The sequence below is a fragment of the Athene noctua genome, chromosome 9 (assembly GCF_965140245.1).
Source record: "Athene noctua chromosome 9, bAthNoc1.hap1.1, whole genome shotgun sequence".
Lineage (NCBI taxonomy): Eukaryota > Metazoa > Chordata > Aves > Strigiformes > Strigidae > Athene > Athene noctua.
The window spans coordinates 15740125-15760873 of NC_134045.1; the positions used below are offsets into that span (position 1 = coordinate 15740125).

Below are 20749 nucleotides of genomic sequence, written 5' to 3' on the forward strand. Positions count from 1 at the left end.
AGCAGTTGGCATGCGAGTTTGGAGCAATGAAAGCTGAGTGATTAAAAAGTTGCAGCAGAGAAAAGTCAAATAAGATTCTGGAGTGTTTATTGTAGAAGACACTTTTGCCTGTTGTAGTAGAGTGGCTGTAATGCCGTATTTCAAGCTGTGATGGTAACCTCAGTATTAGTCGTTTCATCCTTAGAACTCTTAATCAGTTTCTAAAATGACATGTTTCAGGTTTCAAATTAATAATGCCTTGAAACTGGAAAAACGTTTACCTGACCTGGAAAACTCTGCATTTTTGGTGTGGGGTTTTTTTTAATTTTCTTATACCAAGTTAATACTTTTTTAGTTAAAATTTTCAGTTGAATTATTAACTTTGTGAAACCTTTCCGAAGAGAAGTACCCAGTATAAATGCCAAATACAGTCTTGCAGTAGTAATTTGATTGCTAGCAAGTTATTTTTATGATGGTACTGGGATATTCTGGAAGTATCTGGTTTCTGTAGTATAGATAAATATAAAATATCTTTCTCATTTCATACTTTTAGATGGCGTAGCTCAAACCAAGGAAGCAGAAGACTCTACCCTGCATCAGCGTAAATGGTACAAAAATTCAGAGTGATTTGTTCCCATGCTTGCTTTTTAATGTGAACTGTCAAACAGGACAATCATCCTTACTGAGATTATCTGTTTTGTGAATAAATAGAGGTATATAATACCGGTAGAGGTATTCTGTTACATCAGTGCTGAGCCTGAGAGATTACTGTTGCTGTTAGATACGTATGTATATACACACATCATCTTGTGAATCCCTTAAATTGCTCTATTGCTTACTTCTGGAAGCTAACTTTATCTGTTGAAATTACCTAATCTTTGATTAGACACCATAGTACTGGGAAGTGAATGAAAACAAACAGTTTTTCAGCTCAGTCCATGTGTATAAGCTCTGACTTGCACTTGTCTGGGTTATGTTTTAACCAAAGAGTGCCCTATTTGAGATCTAAACTGTAACTCCTACCCTTCTGTCTCTGTGTATTGGTATTTAATGAGATTAATCAGTTTTGTGTCTCTCCCTTTAATGCAATTCAGTTCTTAGGAAAGAAAAAAAAACAAAACAAAACCATCACCACCACCAATTTCCGATTTAATGTTGAGAATGTCTGCAACATTAAATTATGGCCCGTTTCCTTTTCTTTGTCTTCTTTTTTTGAAAGTGGACCCATTGTCTTATCTACAAAGGAATAAGGATAATTTCCACTGATTAAAAAATTGAGGAGCGTGCAGTATAAATGAATGCTAGGTTTGGTTTTGATTATGAGTATGCTGAGGGACTTCTTAAGTGTGATTTGCAGGCAAAGTCAGCAGATAGTGGATCCTGATAAGTTTTTAAATTTCTTGCACACTTTGGGACTTGCTTTTTGCTTATGCTTTTTTTCTTCTACCTATTAATGCTAATTACAGGTGAGTAATATTTTCTTGTGCAAGTACCAGAAGTTTAGCCTATTAGAAAAGTGATTGAATCCATATGTATCTCCTTCTGCAGGTTGGCCAGCACAGTTTAAGATGTGCATTATGTAATACATGTTGAGGTGTGGCTTAGCAGTTAAACTAACAAAGGTTTAGATATGACCGAGGATATGATAAGAGAAGTAACCCGAATGAACGGGTACTGCAGCCTGCTGATAGGATTTCTCTTTCACTGGTTGAAGCCTTTCAGCATATGGAAGTTAGAGGCATAACAGCTGTAGAATAAGTGGTTTAAAAACTCAATGGAAAATACATATTTGTGTTTGTGGTCAGTTGAAAATTTTACATTGTTGCTCAGAGAGGTTGGTCTTGCTACTGCTACCTTTTCTTTTGTCACTTCAAGATTAGACTATGATACCATGCTTAAATAAAACAGCAAGTTTGATTCCTTTGGATATCAAAGTTAATGAAGTGTGTCTTTCCACTTGAACTGTAGATGTGCTCCTCCAGAGACTGAGATTGCAGTGATTTTGTAGCAAACTTGCCTGATGTCCTATCATGTGCTTTCCTGACACTGCTACTCAGTGTCAAATTACTATGAGTACACCTACAGATGCTGAAACTCTGCTGGTTGGTTGTAACATAATGGAAAAATTCTGGCTGTATGTGAAACAGCTTGTCTGAAACTCAGTGGTTTTCTATTTTGGAAAAAATCCAATTAAACTTTCTTTATTTTAGTTTTTATCCAGAAATAAAGTGGTTTCAGAATGAAGAGACTGTTACAGTGAAGGTAAAAATAGCAAGTGTAGCTGACTGTAAATGTGAATTCTCTAAACAGAAGGTGGTTTTCAGGTAGGTTTAAGAAATTTAAGTTTAATAAACAAAATGTTTGACTGTCAGCTTGCATTTAATTTTTTAAAAAACTTTTTTACAATGTAGTGCTTGTTCAGGAGACAAACTTTATTTGGCTGACATGGAGCTGCATCAATATATACTTGCAGAAAAGTCTACATGTGTAATTAAGGATAAAGAGGCTGTTATTGTTCTCATGAAAGAGAAAAAAGGAGCATGGTGCAAATTACTGAAGAACAAGGTGAAGTGGAAATCAATTTGAAAATTACTGAATGTTTTGAACATATTCACTGTTTGTCAGTGCGGGTATTTCAAACAATGTTTTTGTCAACAGAATCTTCACGTATCTTTTGATTTTGAACACTGGGAAGATTTTGAAGATAAAAGCCCTTTTTCAGTTGGTAAGGAATGAAGGAATTGGTTTTTATAGTGCATAAAAGGATTAGAATCTTCATTTTTGCATAGGCTTTATCTGAAATACTCATTTATTTCAAATATGTGGCACTTAACTGGCTTGGTCAAATTCTCTGAAAACAGATAAGGACCTGTAATAGCAAACTACAGGCAGCATGGTACTTTTCTCTCAGAATAGCATGGGCAAAAAGGAGTTTGAAATAGTTTTTAATGTTTTAGTCTAGTTTGTAGTCTAAAGTGTGTGGTTTTGTTGTGTTGGTTTTGGGTTTGTTAGTACTGCTACATATTCTGAAGCTCTTGTTTTTTCTTGCTTTATTCATAGGTACTAAAAAACGGTGGTGCACTGCTGCAGTAAGTGAAGAATGCACTGACTCCTCAGAAGACAGTGGAACAGAAAGTGATGAGTAATTTGGAGACAGATTTTTTCCTCTAATAAGAATTATGCTTCAATATAGTCTCTTGCGTGAATCTTTCCACTAAAATTGATTAAACATACATGTTGCAGAACTGTCCTGAATTTTAGGAGGAAAATAGCAAACAAACTCCTTACCTTTGGGCTCTGAGAATCTGAAGAAATACTCCATAGAAGAACATAATGTATGCTTTGCAGTGCATTCCATTTAAAATTGTTGTCTTTAATGATATGCACATACGTATGTGTGCTATCCGAACAGTAAAATCCAAAGATTAAACTTGGGTTGTGAAGTACCTAAATTTATGAATAATTACAGAGTTTCTAGTTTGCTTTTTCTGAGTGAATTTCCTGTGTTAGCAATAGTAATTTTTGAAGTTTCACAAATCCTGATGATCTGTTGATTGTTTCTACCTTATTCCTCATTTATAGTTTGTTGGCAATTGTCACATTTTTCAGTTCGGCATCAAGAAATGATGCCTCAACTTCAATGACAATTTTTGTTACCTGATTGGAAATATATTGACTCTGTACAAGACACCACAGTGCTGCTCACTGTAGTAACTCGCTGCTGTACAGCTTTTGTGGAACCAGCACTGTGATAGCGTTCAGAATTTGTTTTCAGTTTGACATTTTCACTTTTCAGGAATGCTCTTACTTCATTCCCTTGTATCTAAAACTCTTTTCTCCTTTGCAGATCAACAATAAAATATTTGTCTGTTTAGCCCCAAAGCTTTGCCTTTTAGTATACCATCTTTCAGTAAATAATTTTTCACTGATTTGTGCACATCCAGAGCATCTTGCAATGAAGTAGTAATGTAAACGATAATAAATGAATCTGGTATCTGTCTCTTTGCATCTGTAGATTTTAAAGCACATTAGTTTCCCCAATGTAACTATATGGTGATTTAGAATAGAAATTTAACTTTACAGATTTTATTTTAAGAAGCCTAAAATTTTCTTGTATTCTTGACTAGGAGGAACATTCTTGTTTATCAGGGATGACACTTTCAAGAAACGTTGGGATGCCTTTACTTCAAGAATGGGAGGAGGATTTGTATTAGTATGTTAACACTGACAGTTGTTTTTTCTATATTAGCGTATCATATTAAAGCTGGGTCTTTCTGAATATTTAAGAATATTGCTGATGTCAGTGGAAAACTGCCATTTGACAGACAGTTGTAATTGTTAAAGTGTGGTTAAAAAAATTAGTGCTGTTGCAAACCTGACTACAACTGAGCTTAATTATAATCTTCACCTGAGTACTGGTACTTGGAAAGCTGTAATTGTAAAAGTACTTCAGGGAAGTAGCTAATGTAACTATTTTGGTCCTGCTTTGCATTGTGATGCAAATCACCTAATTGAAAAAAAAAAAAATGGATCAGGATGTTTTCTTTATGGTGGTGTTCTTTGAAGTGTCTGATGTCTATTATAATGTAAGGTCATTTTTCTGCTGGCAGATAAATCCAGTGGGTTATTTAATAGACATAAATTATCTGTTATTTTTGTTTGAAAAGACACGTTATATGAGGTAGAAGCAAAAGCTGATTTTTAGCCATGCATTCTTAGCACCTGCCAAGAGCCAGTCTGTAAAGAACAGTGTAAAAAATGTGGCAGTATGTTCCAATAATGTTTTCTTGGCCTCAAGCAGTTTTTGATCAGGGTCTTGATGAGGAAGAGGCTTTCTGTGGACTTCTTACTTGATTTGTGTTGTGTTTTGGAACCTATGTCAACATTTCTCCTACACTAAGGAATTCAGTAGTCAAACAATGTATTTTCTAAATATTTTTTTAATGTGTTTTGAAGCCATCCCTGCTCTAGCTGCTTGAAATCCCATACCCTCAAGATGTATTAGGAACAGATAGCTTGCTTTTCCCATTTTCTTGTCAATTAAGACTCTGCCAGTGAACCTCTATCGTCATTTGTCACCTCATTCCCTAATCAGTATTCCTGTTTCAGCCTTTAGAATTGTAGTAGTCATTCCTTATACAGAAGTATTCTGTTTCTTGGGTCTTTCCCAGAACCTTATAGTTCTTCTGTCTGAAGTGATGTTTTTACCAACTGGGGTAGTGGGGCAGCAGTTCTAATAGTGTGACTGGGACAAAACACTGTGGTTGGTAATGACATAATTACAATTTTGTTTTGTTTCCATTGCTGCCTTTAGTCATTCTTAACCTTTTTGATTTTTTTTTTTAATCCTGATTGCACTGATAGAGCTGATCTTTTCATAGATGTGACTATAATCACAGAATGCCCTTCAAATGAATCAAAATCTCAGAACTCATTGTTTTTAGTTGTACTGTTGGGATTGGTTTTCCACATGGGTCGACGCAAAATGTAATATATAGGAACTTAACTTTTATCTGTTTCTTTGTAACTGCAGGATGATAGAAACAGTTTCTGTAGTTGAATTTGCTAGGCTGGTTGGTATGGACATCTTAAGTCAGTTGCTCGATATTCTTGTGTTACATATTTAGGATGAATATGCTTAGTTGTTGAAAGGACCTGTGCTTTCAGTATAAATGTTCTTTCTCAAATAAATCACTTTTAAGTGACTTAATTCCTTTCTTTATCTATTTGCACTGAGGGAATATGGATGCTAGGTAACATTCTTTCCCTGCCCATGAAACTTGTAGTAGTAAAGTTAAGAGCTCCTTACATGTATATTTTAATGTAGTATCCATTTTTTGTATTTTCCTCAACTACTAAATGGAGCATTTCTCAGATTATCATTATCTCTGTAAAGTCGCTTTGGTGCCAAGGACAATTTCTGTGGCATTTACTTGCTGTTCCATAATTTGGATGGTGTTGGAGAAAACAGATAGCTGAGAAATAAAGCTTTAAATTATTAACTTCTTTTAATTTTAAAAAATCAGCTTCTTCCTGTTAACTGTGCTTTCAATTTTTACTTGATTCCCATTTTGTCAGTCTTTAATTTTTTGATAGCTAGTGTTTGGTCTGAGAAACTTGAGAATGGAGTTCGTCTGGTTTTATGTTATTTTTGTCCTTTCTGTGTGGCCTGTTGAATGTGATGCTCTAAATGATAGCTGCTTCATTCTTTCAGCACTGTGATCAAAAAAGCATCCTGACAGTGCTGCTGGTAAGTTTTGCCATATTCGTAATTGAAAAGTTCCTTTTGTTTATTCTGAGTAATGTAAATGCAAAAGAAAGATACTGTAACGTTATTAGCAAACAACACAAACAGCTGTGCTGGACACTGTAACCTAGCTCAGAAATCTTTTATTCTTACATATTTAACATTTTTCAAGTACTAAAGTGTTGCAAAAATAATACACCAGTATGAACATAACAATTTAGAAAGTATAAATGTGTGCCAAACTAAATTGAATCTCCTTCAACCAGTATAGCACTTAAAAACAACCTGGTACATATAAAATATTTTATTCGGTAACTTCCTCTGCTGGAACAACTTCCAAAAGCATCTGAAGGTGCATAGTGATGGGCTCTGAGGAAAAAAAGTTATTGTTAGAGGCTTTATGAGAGCACAGTATTTCTATTCAGTTTTATGCTATTTTTCCAAGTGAGAAAATTATGAGTAGTCTGTCTCTTTTGTATTCATTTCTCAAAAAATAAGAGGTGGGGAGTAAAAACAATCTTAAAATCCAAACTATAATATTCCAGGGTTTCTAAACTTTCTCTTTAATTACAGTACAAAGGTTCTAATTGCATAAATACATATTTAGTAATCCCAAGGGGCAGGGCAGATGATGGATTTTTTTAATATCTATAAAACTGCTAATTCTGTCCTCTTCAGCTGGTTCCACTTTCCATTTTAGAAATATCACTGTATCCTGTTTTCCCTGAGATAATTGCAAAGAGTTTCTCTTGAGACTATGCAAAATCATTTTTTACATGGTCACACTGGGTTCTTGCAGCTTTCACTTTACTCAGCAGCACTGTGATTACTTCTGGTCTTAATGCTGTTAACAGTGAAATTGATAACCTGGGCTAAAAGCACAGTATTTTGTGGCATAAGAATATGTCTTCTAATCTTTAGTTAATGGCTAAAGCAATGTTTTGAAATATGGACAATCGAAAAGCTAACTTTGCAGGTTAAATAGTTCTGTACATTTTAAAAGTCAGTTTCTTTGTGCTACTGCAGGTGATGTATTGCTTTTTTGTGAATTTTCATTTTTCATGAAGTCAGACACCACTTTTTTTCCACCAGAAGGAGTAAAATACAGTCTTTACTAAAATTCACTATATGTCTGGAAAATTGCACCCTTTTATACCCTGCTCGTGTGATTTAGATGGGATGGACCATGTAATGACCTCCATTGCATTAATTAATGTAAAGTTTAGCAATGTTCTGTTGAATTTGGAGCTGGATATCTGAGGTATACTTACTTGATATTTTTTGGGGCCAGTTGAACTTAAAATGAACAAAAAGTACGTAAACTATAAGTCCACTAAGTATAAATAAAACACAGTACAAATAGGCCAATTCAGGTGCACTGATGATTGGTGCCAGTACCAGTAAAATGGAGACTAATGTCACTATGACTGGAATGATGATGGGTATCTGCAAGACACAAAGCACAAAATTAATTTTTTATTCTTTTGCTGTTCTTACAGAAGTTGTATATATGATTGAAGAATATTTTCATTGCCTTGTGCATTTCTTCCTTTTAAAAATTTTTTAATTAGATGGGGCAATTGAAAAATAGCAAGAATATGGATAGGGAAAACTCTTTTGCTAAATCATTGACAGATCTCTCTCTGTTCCAAGTTGCAGTGGAAAAATTTGCATTTTAATGAATCCGGGAGCTGACTCCAGTGCAGTGACCTGGGGTCTTATTTTGGGTACTCTGCTGATTGCAGTTTCCCATTCCCTGAAAATCTGGCTTATGCTTGTGGTATGTGCAAGTGAAAATGAAAGTTGTGTAATCTTTTCCTGGCCCTTATGAGCTTTGTCCTAGTGCAAAACTGGAACAAAGAGATGAACTGCAAATAAATGGCTAGGTTTCAGGTAAGGGGGGGAAACCAAAACCCAAGGAGTCTGCCTGAGGATGTTCTTTAAATACCCAAATATTTAGGTTGAGTTCCTGTATTAGTATTTCTGGGAGTGGAGGAGAAGACACCTGAATGCTGAACTTACCCTGATTGGTCTCCTGAGTTCTTTTCTTGTAAACCTCATCACAATGAGTCCAACAGTGGTTAAACCATAAAATATCCAGACTGCGAAACTAAAATAATTTATGAGGGTGTCAATGTCACCAGGGATAATATAAATAATAGCAATGGCCCCCTAAAAGTGAAAACAAAAATCAGTATAGTCTGTTTATAAAAGAAGGCTGAATTGTGTCAGTATGGGCATGTTCGGTGTTCCAGTGTGATCTGTGAATTCTTTTGATTAAATATTTGAGTACAGGTGTATTGCAGCACCTTTAAAGATAGTGTTGACATCCTGCCAACATGTGTTTAGTTTTCTGTTTAATTTTAATTCCATTTTAAGTCAAGACTTAAAATTTGTATGTGATAATCTGTTTTGGTTTTGACTGAGTATCTTGGAGGAAACGCAAATATTAAATATATATTTAGGTTATTAAAGCTACTGGGAGTTGACAAGAGCAACTGAATTTTGAAGTTTTACCTTGAAGATAAATAGGTAAAATAAAAAGAACAATATATTCTAAGTTTATTGCAAAATGTATTTACTGAATAGTTGGGGGTGTTTTTAGTGAGATCTAAATGCATTGTTACAGGGAGGAGATAGGGTAGTGATAGCTTGCTTTCAGGCATCCTGTGAAATCCAGGATTTGCTAAATACTAACCATTCACTTAACTTTTTGTTTTCATGATGTGGATTCTTAAAACATTTTGATTTTAAAATCCAGTTGTGGAATGAAACTGTTCAAATTGAGAAGTCAAGGGGCTTTGTGTAGTCTTTTTTCCTAATATATATTTAACAATTTTCATGTCTAGATAGTCAAAAATACATGTCAAGACTGCTGGTAAGAAATTGTGAAAGTATGTATTACTGGAGAATTTTTGTTAATAATTTTTCTGTACTTAGAATATATACTTACATAAAATATGATAGCGGGTGCTGGTGTTAAACGCTTAACACTGATGTAAGATAGCACCTTTAGCATGTGCCCTTCACGACCTGCAACATAAACAAGTCTGACAAAACAAAAGGCAATCTAGTTAGTGTGGCACCTAGACTTTTGAGTGGCATTACTGAAGAGAGTATCATTCAGTTTCAGTTTAATTTTGTGTGGCTACATCTGACTATAATTTTAATCGGTATTTCCTTTCATATGCAATGGGATTTAAGGACTACTATAGTAGACTGAAATAAGGGAAATAACCAGTATTAAAGCAGTGAACTCAATGAAGTTCACAATCATCAGTTTGCACATTTAATTTAAAAATACTTGGAAAAAAATGTTAACTACCGTGTCCCTTTTAATTAAGTATTTCCTTTTAAGTTTGCTTCGTATCAAAAAGCTACATCAAAAACGTTCCGTGAAAAATAATTGGTCTTTACAGCCCTGTTTTATTCAGATAAATTAGAAATTATATATTTTTAAAGAGTAAATGGAAGCATTGAACAACTGATAGGAATCTTTCCAGTTCTTTATTATTATAGGTGTAGTCATGTTCTTACTGGATTTTTAAACTGTTTAATTTTTAGCTTTAACCTTGTTGAGGTGAAAAAACCTTTTGTACTATACCTGCTTTGATTTAAGAATAAGGGACCTTATTTTCTGATTTTTCAAACCTGCATAGCCACTGTTTCTTTTTGAAAATTAAACCATGTAGCTAGATTTGCAGGTACTTCTTAATTACATTTTGTACATTTGGATCAAAAGAATGCCTTTATCTTTGTCTGTAGATATATAAATAAACATTTTTCAATACTTTAAAAATTTTCATTTTAAGATATTTAGAATGGGAGCTTACCTGCCTGCAGTAAAACAGGTCCCATTGGCAGATCCAATTGTAGAAAAAGCCACAAAGAGAGGAACTATCCAAGAGGCTGGATAAAGGACTCTGTCTCCAAATGTCTGGGATATAGGATTAAAATTAATCATTTTTATTGTTTTAACTACCATTTAGTATATTCAGTAATGTTGGAGCCTCTTTAAAAGTACAGTAAATGGATGTCCAAGGTATGTTATCGATAAAGATGTCATATATATATTTTGTGTAATTATTAAAGAATGTTTTGCCAAATGAAGACCTAGGTTAATTCATGAACCACTCTGTAAAGCGGAATATTGTTGTCATGGTGTTTGAGATGCAGCATCTGTAGGAAACCTTGGGAGACAGATGTAAAGAATAAGACAGCAATTAAATTCTGTTAAAGATGCCTGGTTTGGGAATGTGTCTGCAAAACAGGAAGACAGCGTTGCAGCAGAGCAACTGATATAGAAGGAGTAACACTGGTAGTGACAGCATGACAACCTCAGCCTTACAGGTGAACATCTAAAGGACAAGCTTGATAAGATCTTAAGACTACACTTCCGTTTTTTCCTGTGCCATGGTATGTTAGTTGTTACTACAGGATGGATTAGATCTTATGCAGGTACATTGATCTACTGTAAATGAATTTGAATTAAAAGTTTTTTGGCGGATGAGTTTGGGGTTTTTCGTTGGGGAATGGCTAACTTTTTTTAGTAAGTCAAGCATGAAGAGTTCTGGTAACATCAGTGCTGTTTCTTTGTCCAGTAGTAGGACACTCCTCATGCTAAGCAAGAAGTCTATTTACAGATGTATAGACCTCTTCATACAGTGCGCTCCTTTTGCTGTTTGCACTGCTCAGTGGCAGTTCTGAGATTTTTTTCTTGTTAATTTAGTCTAAGTTTAGTGCTAGCTGATGTGTGTTCGTTCAGATTGTAAATTCAGTGGTATGCTGAAGAGGGCTAGTTCTTAAACAAGGTATAACTAGATTGAGACATTGCTGTGCCTCTTGGTGCAAACAAGATGCTGAAATGCAAAGTTCTGCATTTTTAAAATATTAATTTCTACGTTAGTGTATTACACTTTGCTACGCTGTATTGTGTGTTCATGTCACATACTGTTTGTTTTCCCCAAAAGCTTAACATTAGGAAAAATTGCTGCATGACCCATCAATGGTTGTTTCAGAGGCAGATGCCCCATGGAAAATTTGCTGAATGGAACTGAAGGGACAGATGTGTTTTAAGACTTCAGAAATCTGTATAATCTTTAATTTTATCTGTAATAGTATGTCTTACATTATTTCCAAAAGGCTATTTCTTAGCTTTGCTAAGAAAAAAAAGCAAGAATAAGGTGGTGAATTATGGACTACTTGCTGTTATCTTCAGAACAACTAACTTGAATCTACTGTCATTTTACATGTGCTTGTTTCTTAGCAATACTGAAAACACTGAAAAGGGCAAAGCAGCAGTCAGATGTTGTTTTTCCTTCCATCTTTTTGGTGCTTATGGAAAACAGTCAACCTCTGAGCTGCAGTGTTTACAAAACATTAGCTGAAGACTGCATTATTTTCTTGCTTCCTTTTTTTTTTTTTCCTTGGGATATGACAACTATTGTTTAAGCATTACTGAAATTAATTTTAGATTAAGAAGGAACAGCAGATAATGGGGGGAAAAGGTGACACAGCATAGACAGAAATTAATTGTATGTTAAGAAAAATTACAGGTTCCTTTTTTACTCATGACTTTAATGCACACAGCCTTCTCCAGATGCTCTATTACAAAATAAAGTGGCTTACCACAGCAACTGCCTGGGACTGCAGGAGTTCTGTTGAAGTCATTACGGTGAAATATGAAATGTTTATCAGAACGTAACAAACTGTAACCAAGGGGATTCCAATAATTATAGATAGCGGTAGATTTCTAAAGAATGCAAAAGTAAGACTCCATCAGCATTGCTATATCACTGGTAGAGTTGTCACAGTAAACTGTGGACTCTTACTTTTCCCCATATGCTCTTTAGGTGTATTTACATTTCTTTATTGTAGAGCCATGGAAATCAGAATTTTACAACAGGAAAAATACAAATTTGCATAATTTTACAGAGCCTGTAATAAATGCTAGTTAGCTTTGTCTATTAGTGCTCAAACCTTGTTAACCATAGCTTTTAAAAACAAACCAAAAGATAAGCCTATTTGTACAAAAAATAGTAAGTGTTTGACTTTTGTCATTAGAAACACTGCTTTCCTACATAGTTTTACCTGTAAGGATTTTTAAGTTCTTCTGTGATGTAATTGAGTTGATTCCTGGAAGGAAAAACATTCATACTATGTTATTAGCAGTCAGATGTTGAAATATTAATATATTATGAAGTCAGGTGTTATTTCTTGTGTTACTGGCTTTTACCTTTTCAGTTTAAAATAAAGGTGCAACCAATCTTTTAAGTGGTGAAACTGTAGAACTTTTAAAAAAAATGTGTGAGCTTCTTATCTGAATGTCAGCCTCTTGATTCACCATCTTTTTCTCCATTATCTTTTCTTCCTCACAGTTTTAGAAGTATCTCTGAGATTCTTTTGAAATAAGATTGTCTTAGTTCTTGGATAAAATATCACAGAAGAACAAAAATTTGGCAGATGTTTATCTCGAATTTACAAGACTGCCTTTGAAGTTCAAGCTTTGCAATATCTGAATCTTTTCAAATAAAAGCACAAGCATACACTTTGCAAGGACTGAAGCAAGTCTGCTAATATTTCACAATTGTTCTGTAAATCATGTTGTCTAGAAAACTGACGTGAAAGTGTTTTTAAGGATTACACTTAGCAGAATTATGATTTCCAAATACTTGTTTATGCTAGAGCACGTAAACCAGATTGAAACCAGATTTTTACTCATCAATTTATGAAAATGTAGGGAGGAGTTGGTTTTTACAGTTCAACAGGCTAATTTTCAGACATCAGTGCCTGGTAGTTACATATTGAAATAATTGTTTGGGCACCAGCTTCCCTCCTCCTTTAAAAAACCTAGGTGAGTGTCTGAATTAGCAGACTTAACGTGTCTGAGTTGAGACACTCAGGCTTGGAAATAGAACCTCAAAGAGCAATCCACTTAAAATAAATTCATTTTTAAGATCTAAATGGGACTTGCTTTATTGCAAGTTAAGATTTATATTTTTTATTCCTTCCAAAATGTGGATCTATGTGTAAACTTTTACAGTTTGAACATTTAAGAACAGCACTAATGTATCAAACCCTGATAGTAGATTTGTGCCAGCAGAACCCTAGACCAGCTGACACTCCTTTTAGTTTTAGGAACTGAACTATGTAAACTATTTTCTGGACTGTGGCAGAGATTAAATTAAATATTCTTGCTGGTAAAGTATATTCGTATGAAAATACCTCTGGAAGACACTCTTCTGAGTATTTAATATAAATGCTGTTTGTAGACCATAAATGTAAACCTAAATCCAACCATATCTGTGATGATTTTTCAAATGTAAGTGCTTTCTTAAATCTACATGCTAGATAGTACTGGATAAACAGATGTGGAGATTTAAAATTGGAAGTTTCTCGGGGAAGAATGCTTCAGTGTTTTTACATTCATTCCAAATGAAACTGAGTAAGAAAAAATTTGAAACTTGAACCATATGAATTCTGATGCTTGATGGTTTTGGGTTTGGCTTTATTTTTTTAAATGCCCTCCTGTACTAATCAAACAGCACTACATATTTCATCAGAAATGGAATTTGATGGGATAATCTGTAGGGGCTCTGGGAAGGCTGTTTTGCCTAATGTAATGGAATTAAACTCTGTTATATTCTCCTCATGACCACATTATCTAAGCACCTTTAGCCACAAAGCAGCAGCCCTTTCATTATCTAGTGATGTTTCTTTCCCTAGTAAACAGCTACTTGAGGATTTAACTAAACTGGTGTTCTTTTTCCAGAATTCATTAAGAGATCCTTAATAACAAGTAAGATGTTAACTTTTTCAGATCACATATTTGCATTCTACAGGCAGAGAGTAAACCAGTTAAAGGCTGTTTAACCGTTAACGCTAGTAAAGATACCTTACCATCCATCGTACGCCCAGAGCCCGTTATAAAATGCCAAACCGATAGAACTAACAGAAATTTTACTGTCCTTAAAAGAATCTTCAAAGTTTTCAGTTTTTCCTGCGAATAAAATGTGGATTACTGATCAGTGTTGAAGTTAATTCCTTTAATCCCCACCAAATGAAGAAACATTCCAACATCTGTTTCATGTTTTGAAACATCTCACTGTTAAAATTGGTACCACTTTATTACTTAATCTGTAGTGTTGCATTTCCCACCCCCTTCTCTAAAAGAAAATAACCATATTCCCAAGAGATCTGGAACTAAAACAGTGAATAAAGAGAGCCTTGTTGTTGTACCGTTTCTGTCAATGGGAAACTTTTTAATGGTCATAGCAGAAGCTAAAACAATTTTTGCAAGTAAAGTATTTAATTACCTTGTGCAAGGAGAACAATTCCACTTACAATAATGATTGTGACAATGATCATTTTAGCAGCTGTGAGAAAATTCTGAAGATAGCTTCCCAACTTCACACTCAGGCAATTCACTATTGTAATTATCACTAAAAAAAAAAAAAAAAATATTAAATTTATCAAAATTGAAAGAAAAGTTGCCTCTTAAAACCTTCCCCCCCTTATTTACTGTACTGCTTTTTCTTCCCACTGTTTGTATTATTGATAGTTTTTTAACATACTAATGTTTGAATAACTTTTAACATAGAAAAAAGTTTTATGAATTAGATTTTGATAGTACCTTTAACAAAAGAAAAAATATTTTTGCACAGTGTTCTGATAAATACAGAAATAATATCTCCACACTTAATTTTTCTTCCTTTTCTGCTAGAGATAAACATTCATTCCACAGCTGTATTTTAGTAAAGAATAAAATAAACTTAAGACTAGGATCAGACTACTTCAAAATCTATTCTTTTTGTATCTTGTTGAATTAAGTTATTGTGGGAAGGATTTGCTGTACTGTGTTCCAGTGTAGGATCACTTCCCAGTGTAGTCTTGAAGATTAACCTACTCAAGTCTTACTATGCTGAAATGCATTCACTGATGGGGCTGAATGGAAATCACTATGCAATTATGGATCTTGTCTCTTAAAAAAAAAAAAAAAAAAAGTATGGACTTTACCAATGGCAGCTGCAGCAAGACACTTGATGACAACTTGTGGTGGATCACAACCTGGATAAAAAGGAGTTGATGCATATTCTGCAAAGCTGAGACAAATTATGGCAAATGAACTGGGTTTTGTGACAAGTAAGCTTGTCCAAGAAAACAAAAACGCTGGAATTGGGCCAAATGCTTCCATAAGGTAAGGATATTCTCCCCCGGATTTTGTAATCATTGTACCAAGCTCAGCATAACAAAGTGCCCCTGAATAACGAGAAAAGCACTTATTGGTTATTTAGTTCATGCACTTCTTAAACTATGACTAGCTTAGAGCAGTTTATCACTTTTTTTAATAGGTAGCAAAAGTTAAAGAAATTAATATATACAATACATGATTACTTTTATAACGTTATTTTTTTTCCAGTTGCTCACAAGCAATTAAAATGTTTTTGCATATATGGTAAAATGTACTGAAACTATTAAGTTACAGTCAGGAATTTACTACTATCTGTGTTTAAGACTTCAGCAAATAAAGTACAGACATTCTGATTGCCTATTAGATTTCTTTTTAAGAAACCAACACTATACAAAGCATCTAAGTGATAACTGCACTGGCTGACTTACCTTTTGGAAACTTAAAAAGACTTGCTGCTCAATTTTTAAGTAAAATGTCTACTAAGTTTAGCTTTAATGTGCAGTAATGCTTCCAGGTTTATTGCTGTATCTGGCATTTTGCTTAAAGGTTTTTTGCATATGCTGTGTACTGACACAATGCCCAAAGAATTTCTTTTTGTTTTACTACTCGAAATATTTTTAGGTGCTTAGTGCTAAAATTTCCGATGACAGAGTATTAGATTTACACAATTACACAAGTAGAAAAATAGCAGAATTACATAGCTCACTGCCAGTAAATTTCATATTTTGCCTGTGACTTAAGTAGAAGAGGGTTCTCTTCATTTCAGTTAGTGGATGAAGTAAGCAAAACTAAAACTTGCTTTCAAAACTACCTAAAAATGTGCTTTACAATGTTAACAATTTATCTTTTATAAATGGCACATACTTTAAATTTTGACTGAATGCTGCTACATTCATCAGGATCTGATTGATTGTGGTCTAGGTGCCATTAACCAATTTGTGAAATTAAGAGTAGTATGCAGAAATAGTAGACACAAAGATTTAAGAAAAGATTCAAGTTCTTTGACGACTCATTTACCTAATGTTGCAAGAATTCCACAGGCTGCCCAGATGGTTAAACAAGGACCCACAGCTCCAACATTGGCAAGTACTGATTTTGGAGAAACAAAGATACCTGAGCCGATAATTGTACCAACAATCATACAGATTCCACTGATGAGGCCCACCTTGAAATAAAAGGAGACATTTTGGTAAAGTAATTGCTAATGATTTAATAATTACTCTTCAGTTTAATACGATTATAATAATTGTCATTACTGATTTGTTTTTTTTTTTTAGCTTTCAACATAGAGCTTTTATGAAGTAATAAACTATGTGAAGTTTCTTGTTTCTTTACAAGATGCACACATACCCTGTGACATACTCCTGCTGTTTCTAAAAGTAGTTATTTGGACTTTGCCTGCCTATTTATTTGCTTTATTAAACCATTCTTTGGATTATGTAGGTCTCGAATCTAACCTTCTACAGGTGAGCATCCCCTTTCCACTCTGGTTAAACTCTTGACATTCTTCTATGAGCACTTGAGGAATTCTGAATTCTCTGAGCTTCAAAATTTGTTTTACTAGATGGACTCAGGTTTTTTTTCCTTTAAGTGGTTGTTCTCCTCTCCTTGCTTCAGTTATTTGTGCACAGGAATTATCTTGATACTGCTAGGTGGTGAAAAGATCATGTTCTCCTGACTTTGTAGTAACCTTTTCTGGGAGGCATCTCTCAAAAAAAATTTAAAAAGCTACTGAAATTTTCTTGTTAGTTATGGCTAGTCTTAACCATCAATATTTTGCCAGTCTTGGCACCAAACTGAAACCACACAGAGAATCTTTTTCCAAGTTATTTAAAGAGAAATTCCACTGCCTCCTGAAGAGAAACTTGTTGGAGAGTAAGTGGCACATATGTTATCTAAAGTGTCTTGTCTTTCTGTACCAGTAGCTATTTTATGGCCATAAAGACTAAGAAACTTTCAGAAGCAATGAGCTGAACAACCCACTTCAGCCTCTGAGAAGTGCATATGGAAAGAAACAATGAAGTTTATCGAGTGTCTCACTTGATCAACTTTGAATTTATCAGATACGAAAATAATTTAAATAATTACAAAATACGTATTCTTTTAAATTATATTTATATTGGAACTAATTAACTAGTAATGAGCAGTTTCCTAAAAGGTAAACCAACCACAGTGTCAAGATATTAATACATCAGAGCTAAATGGGTACACAACTGCAGATTTTGTACAATGATGCATTGTACACAGATACCCCCATGCTGCCTCCCTCTGCCAGCCCGTCACATGCATGCAGACTGAAGGCGGAAAAGAAGTAATTTTGCCTGCTTTTGTAGGTTCATTGTTTGGGGTTCATGACTCTGAACAGATTGTCCATCCTCTTTTCCGCTGTGTTCTCCTTTTCTTTTCCTCAAGCTTTCTTCACCCATTTGGTTTACTTGATGAAATCTCTAAGGAAATAAAAACAAAATATCAATCTAGCATATTGTTTGTGTGAGTTTTGCTGAGATATATGGGTCTAAAATAGTGTAGTTAAATATTGCCAGAAAACATAAATACACACACTCACTCACAGGCAAAGGACTTCCATTTAACTACCTACTTGGAAATTAAAATCAAGAGGTCTGCTTCACCTCACCCATCAGATTTGCTGTGGATTTTCCTCATACCTAGCTGTCAGTGAGTGTCTGTGTATCTTCTGTCTCAGGTTACATTCAGTTGAGAGGATACCCATACCAGAACAATCTAGGTTTTATAGCTCGTACCTCCGTTGAATTCTTCCAGAGGTCCAGACAGATTTAATCTTCCTTCCAAAAGCATGTCTGTTTTCTTATCTAGGAGACCTTCTTTCTGATCTTCGTTAAATTAGGCCTTGTCTCACTTCCTTGGAGGTGCAAGTATCTGCTAAAGCAGCAAGTCTGCTGTAATTGTCTAATTAGCAGCTCTTTGCCTTAGAAAGAGTCACCAGTCTTGGTGTTGACTCAGTGTGAATGTCTTTTACTGAACATTTTGTTCTGTTTAGAATTAGAATGTAAACGGTTTGTTTTCAAATTTAAATTTAGACTTGTGATTTTTTTTGTGTGTGTGTGTGAGGACTTTGCTTGTTGTCCATAGTACTGGAATAAAATACAACCTGAGATAAGTGAAGGAAATTGATCTGGTTAGGCCCTGATTCTGAAAAGCTGATTCAGTCAAAAGCCTCATCTGTCCTCAGACTCTACAGCTATAATTACTGGAATCTTAAATTTGAAAATAATTTTGCAGTTACACAGACAGTAATTCAGGAATGCTTCACGTTTAGGCAATTTGGCTAGTATCCAGTAATTCTTGGCTACAAAAATTGTAGCATTTTAAATTGACAGAACGCCTATCTCAGTACTGCTGGTCTTCAGAAACATTTGGACTATAAAGACATCAAGTTTATGTTTTGAATTAAAGATTTTTCAAGTAAATCATCATGAATCCAACTTTTAAGATTAAACCTACAATAAAAAAATACCCATGTAAGGAATGCAGGGCTTGGGTCACTGAATTGTATTACAGTTTTGTCCCCAACTTCTCTTTGAAGTCTTGTATTTAGAATGTTTTAATCATCGTCTTTTAGCAATTCATACTGTCACTTACCTTATTTATTTAGATTTGTTTGGTGTTAATCAGGCTCCAGGAATCTTTGTATAGTATATTTCTTTATCTCTCCCGTTAGATTTACCAGCCAGTTAGACAGCAAGACATGTCCATGTCTGAAACCAGAACACGCAGAAGCAGCAGCAGCTTAAGTACAGAGGTTATAAAAGGTAATCATTAAACCCATTCTCAGCCAAGAAGCTTTGAGATAGGAACCACAGGTAAACCAATAGTCCAATTAGTTTATCTTTAAAAAAAAAAAAGTCTTTGTTCCATTCGTGAGAATGTTTGTCCAGTACCTAAGTAGTATGTTACATAGTGAGAGTGAACCATAATTTAAGGAGTCCATTTTGATGATTTTACATCGAGCAATTTTTAGTTTAGAAATACTTTGGCAGATAACCTTGAAGTAATTGTCGTGTTATGGGTGTATTAAAAACATCTGTCCAGATGTTACCTGCATCCTATAAAAATAGTTGATGTTTTTATCTTGAGAAGGTAGGGAAGTGTGAGCAGAAATCTTTCCTTTGTTTTTCATTAACCTGAAGGCAGCTGAGTGGGCAGCTTGTGTTCCCTTCGCTTGCAGTTCAAATTAATTTTTCATTTTTGCAAATGTTTAAAGATCTTGCTTTAGTGAAAAATGCCATTCTCTATTGTTACCCTGAATGCTGTGAAATAAGGTAGCTTCTTTGATTCTGGCTAATCATCCCTAAAATACTTGCAAAAACCCCCTTAATCATATTTCACTTCATTGTGTATGGCAGTGCAGTTATACAGCTCCTTTCCTGTAAAACATCCAAACTAGTGAGTCCTGATCAACCGAATCTAACTTGAGATGACATTTTTCAAATGTACTGGTATTAGTCACTGATGTTATCTTGTTAAGATAATGCCTCATAAAATTGTAGTACAGGATTGGAAGTAAAACCAAATTGTTGGACCTAATTATCAACAAAACTCTATCCTGGCATGATTTGACAGTTATTTTTCTTCTTTTTTTAACCTTCTGTTTAAGCATGCAGGCTTGATAAACAGGAATTCCTTTCTTTTTAATGTTGATGTAAATCTGTGACTAAAAAAGGACTCGTAAGAAAATGTTGAACACTTACATTGGTTTGTATTTGCCATGTTTTGTGATAGTTGAGCAAGACTGTTCTGTGAATGTCTTTTTCCAAGATTGAGATTGCCAAGTAACGTCAGTACTGAAAACAAAACAAAACCAAAGCTGTATTTTTTTCCTTACTGTCTTTCTTCTCTTTGTTTTTTTTTCTTTAATTCTTGCAGAAATAGGGTTACACTTCAAGAGAAGCTCTTCCATCTTAACTAACTTCTTGATCAAAAATTACCATCTGAACAATGGTTGAACAAGTTCTATTTTTCCTACAGATACAGAGAATAAAGACTCTTAAAATTGTAGTTTTACTACAAGCATATGAAAACTTCTTTTTCTGCATCTTTTACAAGGACTTCAAAAATATTTTTCATGGTAGTTGTGATGTAGGATTAAATAAACTAATGTTTCTGTATCCATCAATTGCAGATGCCTAGTTTGGTATTGGATATTATATAATGTACCCCCATGTTCTCTATCGCTGATAATTTTGAAATGAGTGTTTGTAATCTTATTATCATTTCTGATGCTTTTCATGAAATGCTACAAGGATCATTGAAATAGCTAATGTGAAAATTAAAAAGGGGGGAAATCATTATGG

The 20749-nt window shown here is 34.3% G+C and overlaps 2 protein-coding genes across 7 annotated transcripts in view; one reads left to right on the forward strand and one right to left on the reverse strand.

Annotated features, from left to right (window-relative positions):
* The window catches only part of TDRD12 (tudor domain containing 12), a 33693-nt gene extending 29518 nt beyond the window's left edge, over window positions 1-4175 (forward strand). For 4 of the 6 annotated variants that reach the window (XM_074913080.1, XM_074913073.1, XM_074913074.1 and 1 more), the window contains 6 exons: window positions 533-587; window positions 2190-2303; window positions 2391-2544; window positions 2638-2704; window positions 3040-3121; window positions 4107-4175. In XM_074913080.1, coding sequence (XP_074769181.1) covers window positions 533-587; window positions 2190-2303; window positions 2391-2544; window positions 2638-2704; window positions 3040-3121; window positions 4107-4134 — 500 coding nt within the window. In that variant the 3' untranslated portion in view covers window positions 4135-4175. Of the gene's footprint in view, window positions 1-532; window positions 588-2189; window positions 2304-2390; window positions 2545-2637; window positions 2706-3039; window positions 3122-4106 lie in introns of those variants that run through there. The other 2 variants (XM_074913076.1, XM_074913079.1) reach the window with 2 other exon arrangements.
* Window positions 4176-6530: 2355 nt separating this feature from the next.
* Window positions 6531-19239, reverse strand: SLC7A9 (solute carrier family 7 member 9). The gene is made up of 13 exons (XM_074913208.1): window positions 19038-19239; window positions 17738-17863; window positions 16434-16581; window positions 15242-15484; window positions 14542-14667; window positions 14126-14225; window positions 12317-12361; window positions 11855-11978; window positions 10060-10163; window positions 9180-9276; window positions 8249-8398; window positions 7498-7672; window positions 6531-6595 (listed from the first exon to the last, which is right to left on the reverse strand). Exons 2-13 carry the CDS (start codon window positions 17840-17842, stop codon window positions 6531-6533), a joined length of 1482 nt encoding a protein of 493 aa, XP_074769309.1. The 5' UTR covers window positions 17843-17863; window positions 19038-19239.
* Window positions 19240-20749: the final 1510 nt, after the last annotated feature.